This window comes from Gossypium hirsutum, chromosome A05 (genome assembly GCF_007990345.1).
Source record: "Gossypium hirsutum isolate 1008001.06 chromosome A05, Gossypium_hirsutum_v2.1, whole genome shotgun sequence".
NCBI lineage: Eukaryota > Viridiplantae > Streptophyta > Magnoliopsida > Malvales > Malvaceae > Gossypium > Gossypium hirsutum.
The window spans coordinates 11,954,088-11,966,545 of record NC_053428.1 but is presented as its reverse complement, the minus strand read 5'-3'; the positions used below and the strand labels follow the sequence as shown (position 1 = coordinate 11,966,545).

Genomic DNA, 12,458 nt, shown 5'->3' with positions numbered 1-12,458 from the left:
TGTTTCCTCAGAATGTATCATAAAGTTCACTAATTTTTTTAAAATAAATTATTGTGAATGGAGAAGCGCTAATTATTAATTAAATCGAGTGTGACTATGAAACCTATTGGAATCTATTAAATATTGCCTAAATTGCATTTAAATGCTCCACCACATGTATGAAATGTTCTTTCTCTCCTCACTTTTACATCCACTTATTCTTTTGTGGCCGACCTTGAATTTGTTGGTCTTCTATAATTAGTACAAAAACAATTAATTTGACAAAAAAAAGCTTCCATCTCTACGTTTTTCCATTACTTTTGGAGGAATTATATGTTTGGGATCGAATTTTATTTTAATAGTCTAAATATAAGAAGGTATAGTTTAATTATAAATCTCGAGGAATTTTTTGTTTTTATTTTTGAAGGAATTAGTAGCACTTTGACATTACAAATTTTCCAAAAATAAATTAAAATTAGAAATAATAAATTGCAAAAATTATAATTTAATTTTGAATTATTGAATTTATTTAAATAATATGATAAGTGACATTCTATTGATGCGTCTGGGCATCCTCTAAGGATAATTAGATGGGAAGAAAATACTTTGATAGGCTCTCAAAAGCAATGCCACCTAAAATGTGCAAGTTGAGAAATTTTGAGCTAACAAAAGTTGATAAATTTGGATTTGGTTGGTCAATAATCATCTAATATTTACCAAATTTTGTATTAAAAGAGTTGTGACTCCCTAAAAGATGTACAAGTAAAAGTCAATTGGATTAGTGATTTGGTTGGCTCCAATCAAGCTTAAACACATTATATTTTAATTTTGTGTAGTAAATAAAAGTAGGATTTGTACTTTTATATTCTTTATGAACTATTAAAACAAAAGTAAAATGTGGAAAAACATTTGATTTGTCCACCCAAATAATTTATGTTTTAAATATTTATAAAAGAGATGAAAAATAAATAAATGAAAATTAAGCTCTGGTTTTCCAATTTTTCATTTAATTATTCTATACCAAACGAATTTTAGTCTTCTTTCAAAGGAAACTCTTATTACTTTTGTAATAATATACAAGCAGCTTTCTTTTTCCACATCTCTTCGTTTAAGAAAATTATAAAATGCACAGCACATTAATCCTCTGTGGTAGGGATCATCTCGGCCTCATCATTTTCAACGTAATCGTCACCGTTAATCTGATCAAGAACGAGCACCAAACCCATAGCAAAGGCCCCATCAAAACCGGGTTTTAAAGAAAGCAAGAAAACGTCTTTACCAAGCACCACGTTAGTGGATGCATCAACTTTGCGTTTAATCTCAGCCACTGATTCCTTGGCCGCGTTGAAGATCGTGCAGTTCCGTTGTCCGAAATTCCCTTCGATCTGGTACTCCAGCCCTGGATTGTTGAACACTTCCACTGTCATCCCGCACCGTCCGATAATGGATGATCTTTTCACACTGAAGATCGGTTTCTGACCCTCTGTTCTTTCCCCTAAAAACCCTTCCCACCGGTGATGCAAACTCGGCCTCTGTTCAGGTAAATAAGGGAGAAGACGAGTTAACTCACTTAAATTGAAAATACTTTTTTCTCCTTTGCGAATAAAACAGAAATAGATTATGATTAATGCCCCATTTAGTAAAAATCTAAATTAGATTTTGTATATTGCTTTCCGTAAATGGGGAATCAAATTGAGATAAAAACCAAAACTATCCCTTTAACTGAACTTGCCAAAAAAGGGGAAAAAATAATTATAAGGGGAAAAAGTATCTAAGCGAGTTGACTCGTAAGTCAGAACCTTCCATGAACGAGTTACCAAAGTTCTTAAAACGTATGTAAATCAAATATTTACTCATCTATCCAAATCCAAATCAGATCATATTGTCCCATTTCATTAAACAGATTCAGACAAACCGAATCAAATCGTTCAAATGCCACCATGAACGAGTTGTCAAAAGTTTCTTAAACCATTTGGAAATCAAATCTATACCCATTAATCCAGATCAGATCATAAAAGAACCCATAAAAGCAAATCCAATTATTTTCCCATTTCACTGAACAGAACCCAGAGATATCGTTTAAATAGAAAAGAAAGGAAAAAAATACCTTTTTTCTGACAGTGAGCAGGCATCTTCCATGAGCATCCATAAGAACAATTTCGGCTTTGTCACGAGCGTCAGGACCGTACGAGTCCACTCGGAAAACCAACTGACCTTTACAATCGTAAGCAGTGAAGCCATCGTTGGCGAAGAAAAGCGAAGTTTTAAGCACAGTTAGATGCTTCTCTTCTTCATATACATAATCGCCATCCACCACCAAACCTGTTTTCATTTCGTTTCCCTAAAATACAAACAACCCTTCGATTCTTTAGATCCCACTGCCTTTGATTATTGCAGCAAAGAAAAACTGGGAAAAAAATTGGAAGAAACTGGGAAAAAAATTGGAAGACTTTTTTTGTGGAGAAATGTGAGGAATGGAAAATATAAAAAAGTAGACGTTGAAGAAAGGTAAAGCGTTTAAGGGAGGATTTATAGTGTTTTCTGGGAAGAAGATGAGTGGGTTATCAGAAGTCGATGCTGAAATTCGAACATGTGAATTACATTAATTATTACTAATTATATCGAAGTTAAAGCCACTATTCCATTTCCCTTAAAAATATCTAGGCACGGGGGCCCCCAAGAGAAAATGAATCTCGAATTACAAGTCAGAGCTTAAACTATGAAAAAAGTGAATCGAATACGTACGACTCAGTTTTATCTATGGTGCAACTCGGTTGATTATCCTTACAACTCGGACAATGTTTTAAAAACGATTGGAATATGTCCACCACCTGCTTAAATTGAATTACTATATAACTTATCCATTGCTTAGAAAAGGTTGCACTGCCTACACTTTGGTTATCATGTGCCCAGCCGACCTATTAATACATTTATGATTTTAGATGTTCTTTTTACTATTTACTTTGAAAAAAATATTCATCTCATATATTCATTAATATTTTGAAAGAAATCCGATGCATAAAAAATAATTTCTTCAAAATTTTACTAATATATATATATAAAAAAACAGTTTTTTCTGTTGAACTCATGTTAACCAAAGTAAAAAAAGAATTAATTTTACAAGAGTGGGCCATATGGCACTTTTTTATTTCACTTCTAATATATAAAAGTGATTTTTTTAATATTAAAAAAATGAAAATGTGAGATAGAAAAAAGGTTTAAGTAGAAGCATGCATAAAAAAATATAAAATTATTTATTATTAATTTCTTTTTAATGTTGCACCATGATGTCCTATTCAAGCTTTAATGGAAAGTGGGGGAAGACCTCACAAATGAGAAAGGAACAATTAGAGAAAATGATATTTGTTCCTTTATTGCCTTTATTTCATTTTCTTTTACAAATACCACTAACATGACATCTGTTGATACCAATTGGTAGTATAATACTAATTAACTCAATCTTTTGAAGCAATAAATTCAAAAGTAAGTTGAAGTTTTATCCAACTCAAACTCCATATAAACCCTATTTGGTTCATTTTATAATTATTCGAATTTTTTAATCTTGATAAGTATGATGTTTATAGTTTCCAAGTTGATGCTATTCATTACCTTCTAAAACCTGTGACCGACTTTAATTTCCATTCGTTGAGATTATTATTCAATTTTAAAAAAAATAATTATATTTAAATGAAAATTAAAATTTATTTATAAATAAGATAAAAGCCGTAATATTAACAATAAATATAAGTCGGAGATATTTTGTATTTTATAATTTGTAATAAACGAGAATTACTCACTCTTACATAACAAAAGGTGCCTAACCCTGGGGAAGGTAGGAACAAGAGTTTTCAAAGAGAGAAAAGAAAATCAGCTTACAAATATATCAAATTATAGTTTTTACTAAAACGAATTTTATCATTTTATAATTTTTTTATAATTTTAAGGAAAGATAATAAAAAATTATATTTATTTTTAACAATTTTATTACGAGAGGTCTTCATTTGATTCACTTATAAACTTTTACTTTCATGCAGGGGTAAGTATACCTAATTGATGAAAAGTCAAAACACATTGGATCAATTCCTTTGATCTGCTTAATTCTACCATTGATGGCTCATAATTTGATAATAAAGAATAAATCTCTTCCAAATTTAGGCCTAACAAATAATAGATTCCATATCTAGTTTTAATGTTTATTTTCTTTCACCATATCAAATATTCACTTAATTTCATAAAATATATGCCTGCCGTGACTCAACTTACTTTCCACCTGTGTAAACAAATTAAATTAATTTATCCATTTACGAATCATAGATTTCTTTATGCCTACCAATGTACTTAGCAGTTTTCCGGTAAGAATATATCAAAATTAAAATAATATCATTATTAATGCTTCGATTTTTTTATCAGATTCCACTCTGAACATGTATAATTCTAATAACTTCAAAACAATTATTATAATTATAAAATAGACAGACACTGTCTTCCTAGTTTTCCTCAGCAACCCAGTACAAGAAAAGAAGAAAAGCCTGAGAACAAGGGCCGGGTAAAAGCTATACAACATTATGCTTTAGATCCAAAGGAAAACGAAAGAAAAATAATTTAAGCTCAATAATGCAAATCGATGATGTCATCAACAAGAGCACCATGGCCATGGCCATGGCACCTCCAGTTCCTGCTTCTTATCCATTCCCATTCTCGTGCACATATATTATACGTTATGTAGAAAATAAAGTTAGAAACAAAAGATGGAGATTTATAGAAAGCATTTCAAACAACTAAAGTTGAAAAACCAAGCGACGATGAAATGCAAGATATGCCAAAATCATCTTCTGCACCACAGAGACACATACCAAAAACTTCCATAGGAAGAATCACTTTCGCTCTTGATGATTTGCCACCAGCAAAATGGCCTGACAGAATTCAAGAATTTCATTATTGGCTAGAAACTCGCAAACTGACTGAAGATAATAATTACAACATTCTCATAGAATTTGTTTCCAGATTTACGGGAATGTTAAGAGATTGGTGGAATGCTATCACCAGTCATAAATTCTTTTTAGGTTGGTTGGAATTAAATTATATATTTTTATAATAATAAAAATGTAATATCATTATTTTAATAACTTATATTTTTATAATTTTTAAATAATTAATCAAATTTTTATTAAGAGGGTTAATATGTAATTTTATCATTATTAATTTAAAATTTTATACATTAAAAAGGAATTTAAATGCATTTTTTTTTCATTTTTAAGAGGTTTGACCGTATTTAATAGGAATTAGACTCTCACTCGTCATTACTTATTTGTTTTTTAAAATATCAGTGTATACCTACCAACACTAACTATTATTTTAGATCATTAATATAAAATAAAGCAACTTATTATGAAACAACACATTGATGCTTATTATTGCATGCAGTTAAAACATCAATTTTATCTTAAACTGGAGTGTTCATAAAAAAAAAAAGATTAAATTGAGAATCTATGTCTAATTTAATTCCGTATACCATATAGAATAAAAATGTTGAAAGAATGATGAAAATTTGGAAAAACCATAGAAATCATTTTATGTAATTAACACCAACTTTTAACTTATTGGATCTATATGTGCCATTTAGCTAAATGTGTTTTTTTATTACTTATATAATATGGTTCGAAAATTAATAATACGTAATGAACAAATAGCTTATATAATTCATAATAATGTGCAACAAAGCCAGTAACCCTGACACCCCCCCCCTCTTCCAAAACTCATGTGAAACTGTCAAAGAACATTAAGGTGCCACTATGCATGAGACATATGGATCCATATTTTTCAGCAAAGACAAATTCATGGACGATCTGTCAAATCTTCTTATAATTCAAACAAATAATTGAAAAAGAAGAGGAAAAGAGCCATTTTAGAATTATAATCGACAACCGACATTTTTCACAGTTTAGAACTTTTTAAGCAGTGACCTCTTTCACAGGGAGAAAATAAAAAGAAGCCAAAGCCGGTTGAGCGTTTGAACTGTAACGCGCCTCACAAATTGGAGTTGATTTTTCAAAAAAGATCTGAAAATATCTATGTATATTTTTTTTTCTTTCTGATTCTTTGCTATTTAGTGTTTTTGCGTTGGTAACTATTATTTTACCCCTGTTAAAACAAAAATATTTTTGCATATTTTTATTTTTATATATATTTTAAAATTATTATACATATTTCAAAATATTTATATATATTTATATATTTTTAAATTTAAGATCAAATTTAGATTATTTACAGATTTTTTTTAAAATTATGATTGAATTGATAAGGACCACGTGAGATATTTAACCACACTTAACAAAAATTAACCTTAAAAAATAATCTCAATTCATTGAATGACTAAATTAAAAAAAATGATAGTTAAATCAATAATTACCAGAACATTAGATATTTAACGACAGAATAACCAAATTAAAAAAAAATAATAGTCGGATGTAGTTTACCGTAAAATATTTTGATGGAAAAGAATGAATTTGTAGTAAATGCAACAGAAATGTGAAAAGAAAATGCGAATATGAGATGGAGGAATGATATAGACTTTTGATGGAATCATATAACTAGTGGAGGGTGTGGGTTGTTGCTCGCCCATTCCGTCATAATTGAATTTGGTAATTGGAAAGCCCTCCTCCTCCATTGCTGGGTGGACTTAATTTCCACCAAATGATTTCATCCCTTTCGTTTCATTGATTAGGATACTATGTTACTATGTATGATGGAACGTTTTACTGCTCAATATTTCTAAACGTATAAAAGATTATGTTTTAATTACAATTTTTAAAATAATAAATACATAAGATCTTGAAAAGCTAAGAGGACTTAATGACAAAGTTTAAAAAGAAAATGAATGTATTCTTTTGCTTTAAAAGATATTAGTCAAATTGATGATGCTATAATGTAGATTATGATTCCCAGAATTTTTCCTCTTTTGCCTTTATACATCACCCACCTGTGCGATCAAATTTTATGTTTAAAGAAAATCAAAACTTGTCGAAAAATGTAAAAACTAGTTAAGTTAAACAAAAGCCAAATTATGACATCTTTGACAATTGCATAACATATATGGAGGGGATGACATCCCATGATTATCTTTTGAATCAAGAATATGTTTTTATACAAAAATACATCAAATATATACCCAATATTCTGGCTGCATGTCAAAGTTTCGTTGACCTCTCAAATGCCCTAAACGTGACTAAATCTAAAGCAATAGTATAGTCATCACATAACGCTCCTTTGTCAGCCATTAAAAGTAAATGAGGTAATTTAGGTAGTATAATAATTTAATAAAGATAATTTAGGTATTTTGGAAAAGAATTAATTTTTTGTAATTTCTAAATTTTATTTTTACATTTAAATTGTTTGTGATTTTGTTGCTACTTAATGTTAAAATATAATTTTTAAAATTTATTGTTATATTTTAAAATTCATTTATGTATTTATTTTTTATTTTTAAAGTTTATATATTTATTTTCAACTCCATCTAGAGTGAGTAGGGTAATTTAAGGTTTTTTAAATAAAATTATTAAAATTACGAGCTTTTTTACTACTATTAATTTAATTTATTTGTTGAACTTTAGAGGTTATTCATAATTGTGCCTTTTAATTAGTTTCTTAGAGGTTATAATTTGATCATAAAATCTCATTGTTTTTTTTAATAACTGAAAAGTATTTTTAAATAGTTAAAATTCATGTATTATAAAGTAAGAAGGTATTTGGCCAATTATAAGCATAATTTTATTGTATTATTTCAACTTTCAATCTCCTAAAACTTAATTATTTTTCTATATAAAGGTTACAAAATGAAAGTTTATCATTCATATTTTTTATGGTCATTTGGATAACTTATTAAATTTAATAATTTTAATACTTTCTTAATTAATTATGAGAATATTGCTTTGATTTTTGTTCTAATGCTCAAAAAGCATAGGTTATAAAAGAAAAAAAAAGTGTAATTTGGACATTTTCTATATTTATATAATATGGTATATATTAAATAAATTTAATTCATTCACACGTTTTCAATCTAAATTAATTAATAATTTAAAAATTGATTACACCATAATAATATCATTTAATGTTTAAAAATGTAAACAGTAAAGTTGAACTAAAAAGTCAGTTACAAAATAAAAATTGTAACTGAAAGTAGCCAAGAACGAAAAGAAAATTAATAATTCTAATTGATGAATATTATATTTAAGGGTAATTGGACTCATCTATTCACTTATGGGACCGTTAAGATGGATACAGGATTTGTTGTCACGTGGAGGGGGTGGCGTTTAAGCAAGAAGGGGAATGGACCACGGGTTTCAATCGTTATTTGAAATTATGTTCAGTTTTTTATGTTGCACACTGAGGTATTCTAGATGGATTGACTCTTATATAAAGAATAGGGCATCAAAAAGAAGTGATCCACATTGATAATTTAAAGGTCGTCAAAGCTATTCAAGATGTACACTTAGCAAATTCATCCACAACGTTGATACAAAGAATTCATATGAGCTTATAAGCGATACAACAATAGAAAATAAAGCACATTCCAAGGTAAAGAAACCAAATTGCAGATCAAATTGCCAATATATGGCTACAGAAAGGAGTACATATATGCAGGTATTCAAATACGTTCTTAAATAGTTATTACTTATTCTTAAGATTGATCCAATAATAAATTTTCGTCTATGTTAATTTTATTTAGATAGCTTGTTGATTCACAAAATAAAATAAAATAAAACCTTCAAAAAAAAACGAATAATATATCCAATTAATAACACTCAAAATCAAAACTTGATTTTTACTCCCTTAGTCCCTTTGGAGTCTTTAGAGTTAAAATGGTCTTTCTCTTCAGAATTGCTTTAATTCTTTTAGAGTAATTAAGGTTATTAGTCATTTTAATCTCTCTATTTTTCCAATTAATCTATCAATTTTAAAAGTTGAATTATTTCTATAAAAAAATTGAATTATTGGTATTTACTTTTTTTTCATAATGTATTTTTACTTTTTAGTATTAATTAGTAAATTACATTTGTTGAAACTTTTAGTGAGAGTTTTTTTGTAATTTGCTTTTTATTTTCAGAATACTTTTGAAAAGAATTTTACTTAAAAACATATTGGTAAACTGTATACTTAAATATTTCATTTCTTAATAAAATTAAAAAATAATTTCAAAAAAAAATTATTAAATTTTATTATCAAAAAATTATTAAACATTATTTTACGTTTAACAAAATAAAAATTCTACCCATAAATCTAAATTCCTAAATTATAAAAAAAAACCATATAATTAAAAAGTTAAAATCTTAAAAATTAAAAATAATAAAATTTGATATATTGAACATTTATTTATAATTTTAATTATTAAATAAATATAACTGAAAAGACAAGTCATACATAGCGAGGCTGTATTCCTAAGATAATATATATTCACAATTCATCCATACCTAATTTTAATGTTAAATTCAGATTAGTTTTTTGATTTTTTGATCTCTTAATAATTTTAATATTTACGATCGCCTCGAATTAATATGATAATTGCAGGCATAAAAACTTTATAAAAATAAATAATAAATAATAAATACTTATTAACAATGAAAAGAATCAAAGTTATAAATTAACTATGGCTCAACCTTTATATTTATTGCAACAGGTCTCAACATACACAGGAAATGTTGCAGTTTCAAGCCTTAAGAATTTTGGGGGTAGGCTGTTGATAATGGAATTTGAATTCAGGTAAAGAGTGAGGAAATCTAGTTCACAGCTAAGGGTCATCATTGTTAAGCAAGCTCCTTTAAATGAAGGCATGAGGCCCTGAAGATTAGAATAGAAGGGTTTCCAATAGAGACACCTCAGTTGTTGAAAGCCATCTTTTGCTTGTGAAGTTGAGAAGGTAGCTTAACCTCAGTTGCTACTCCAACAACTTGAAGAAACTTGATTACATACCATGTCAAATCCAGCTGCCACCACTCCAGACCATGTCGGGCTGAGTATTCAAATGCATGGTGATTATTGTGCCAACCTTCTCCGAATGCAAGCAATGCCACCCACCTGAAAGAAAACATTCTTTACCACTACCTTGATAAAAAGATACCAACAGACAAGAACCATAAATATGTATAAATATATATAAGCGAGAGAGGGAATTCAGTAATAGTACCAATTGTTCTTGGACAGATCACCAGTATTCCATGCTTGCTTCCCCCACACATGGGAAGCTGAATTTACAAGCCAAGTGATGTGGTATACCCATATTGTCCTCACACCCTGCCAATTGTTTCATGTCAAGGCATGCAGATGAGCTTATTTCTCTTCATTAATGCACGTTTCACATGTGGAAAATTAACTGCTCCAACCCAAATTTGTTTCATCTTCATTCTTACTAATCAAAATGTAACACAACAGGCATGACAACCTCAACCTCAACCTCAAGATTCTTACAGTGTTAGCTTTGTACCGTTCTTAAATGTACTGTTATTTATTCTTTTGTTATGTTTTGGTTAAACTGTCGAAACTGCATCAATATAAGCATGGCAGAGCTTAAAGAATCAAGTGGATAAGACTTTTCCAGCTTCTGATCCAGTCCACAAGCTAGAATTTAGCATGCTTTGCTTTCTCAACTTTCTGTCATTTTGGGCTATGTTCTGTTCACGTGAAAGTAGGTCCACTAGCTCTGTGGCAAGTGGAAGGCCTACTAATCAAACAAAATAGGCCAATCCTCAAAATATAGAATGATAGAGAAATTGAAGAACATGCTTACCATTCCCCAGACTAGGAATGGGAACCCACCAAGAGCATATAGCAAAGCTCCAAGTGCGATTGGATGAAGGATATAGGTGCTTTGAAGGAACCTGTAGAAGGGTTGCTTCTCTAAATCCCCAACATTGGTTGAATCTCCACGCTGTAAATGTTCCATTGATGCAAAACAATGAATATATATATATATGAGACCTTACATGTTTGAGGAAGAGATAGAGAAATAGACGTACCTTTTCAATTACAGTGCTGGTATCGAAGATCCAGTTCATGTGGCTAAACCAAAACCCTTCAATGGGGCTATGGGGGTCTCTCTCAGAATCACAAAATTGGTGGTGGTACCTGTGTGTGCTAACCCAATCAATTGGATTCCCCTGAAATCCCCAAACCAACAATCAAATGAGATTACCATTCGCATGGAAGTATTTCTCAAGGAATTGAAAAGAACAGACCTGAAGTGCTTGTACTCCACAATAAGCAAACAGGTACTCCAGCCATTTCGGAAGCTTGAAGCTTCTATGAGAAAGATTTCTATGGAAAGACAATGTAATCCCCAGTCCAGATACCAAATAGAGTCCAGCAGCAAGCCAAAAAGCAGGCCAATTGAAGTAAAAAGGTGCGCAAAGGCTGAGTAAATGCATGGCCAAGACAATACCTGCAGAGGCTATATCCAAAGCGTTCCAGTTTCCCCTCCAAAACACTTCCCTCCTCTTTTGCACCACCACATCAGAGAACAAAATTCTACCCTGGGTTTTCAAATCATGGTCTGGTTCTTTTGCTACAACTGACACCCCATTAGCCAAAGCCGACACTTTCCCATTGCTGCAACTCCTACGTAATTGAGTTACAAAACTTGAATCCAAAGGACTCTGCTTTCTCTGTATTTGATTTAATTCCGAGTCTGGATGGCCAGAGTTTAGGACTTTGCAAGAGAAACGTCTAGTTTTGGCTGTTGGTGTTACTCTTTGAAGAGGTGAAAAAGGTAAGGAGTTGGGCTTTAACAATGCTGATGTGATTAAAGCCATTATGGTGTCGACTCCATTAGTGGGTTCAAAATAAAAACTGGGTTTTATAGAAGCCATGGTCGGTTTGTAGCTAAAGCCAAATTTGAAGATTTTGGGGTTATTGTCAAATTATATAGTCTTCTAAAATGCGGGAAGAAATTGTGGATAATAGAAGAAGGAAGTGGCACATGAATAGGACAACAGAGATGCGCTGATAAGGTGATCTTTGTTGCTTGTTTAGATGAGAAGAGATGTGGTGAAACGACATCCATATATTTTTGTAGTCGGGTTTTGTTTGTTTTAGCCCTTTACTTGTTTTAACTAATCTAGTTGCCATGATTCACATATTTTTGTTGGTCTCCTCTCTCCCCCTTTCCAAGCAAAGTTGTCCTCCTATCCTATCTTGCCAAGTTGAGTTCTTTGTCTAGCGAAGTTAAAAACAGCCGCAAAAGCGTGCGAGGAATGGCAACAACTTGGTCATTCTTTCCGTCTCAACTCGACCCTTTTCGGCCACACGGTCGATGATAGGTACCACTCAAAATCCCATCGGTTTCGGACCCTTTAATAATTATGTTACCATACTCGAAATACCAAAATACGGATATACGTTAGGTATTAGTATATTTAATTTTTGGAATTTTTAATTTGCGAGAGTTTTGTGTTTACCATTTACCACTGCCAGATGATAATGTTTACAGT

At 30.4% G+C, this 12,458-nt stretch overlaps 2 protein-coding genes across 2 annotated transcripts; both read right to left on the bottom strand.

The window, feature by feature from the left end:
- Positions 1-1,016: 1,016 nt before the first annotated feature.
- LOC107959659 (protein LURP-one-related 12) lies at positions 1,017-2,804 on the bottom strand. Its single transcript, XM_016895759.2, has 2 exons — positions 2,087-2,804; positions 1,017-1,511 (listed from the first exon to the last, which is right to left on the bottom strand). Exons 1-2 carry the CDS (start codon positions 2,309-2,311, stop codon positions 1,116-1,118), a joined length of 621 nt encoding a protein of 206 aa, XP_016751248.1. The 5' UTR covers positions 2,312-2,804; the 3' UTR covers positions 1,017-1,115.
- A 6,808-nt stretch (positions 2,805-9,612) lies between these two features.
- LOC107959660 (palmitoyl-monogalactosyldiacylglycerol delta-7 desaturase, chloroplastic) lies at positions 9,613-12,097 on the bottom strand. The gene is made up of 5 exons (XM_016895760.2): positions 11,208-12,097; positions 10,989-11,129; positions 10,760-10,900; positions 10,160-10,266; positions 9,613-10,050 (listed from the first exon to the last, which is right to left on the bottom strand). The coding sequence occupies exons 1-5, from the start codon at positions 11,835-11,837 to the stop codon at positions 9,852-9,854; spliced, it is 1,218 nt and encodes a 405-aa protein (XP_016751249.1). The 5' UTR covers positions 11,838-12,097; the 3' UTR covers positions 9,613-9,851.
- Between the last annotated feature and the right edge of the window lie 361 nt (positions 12,098-12,458).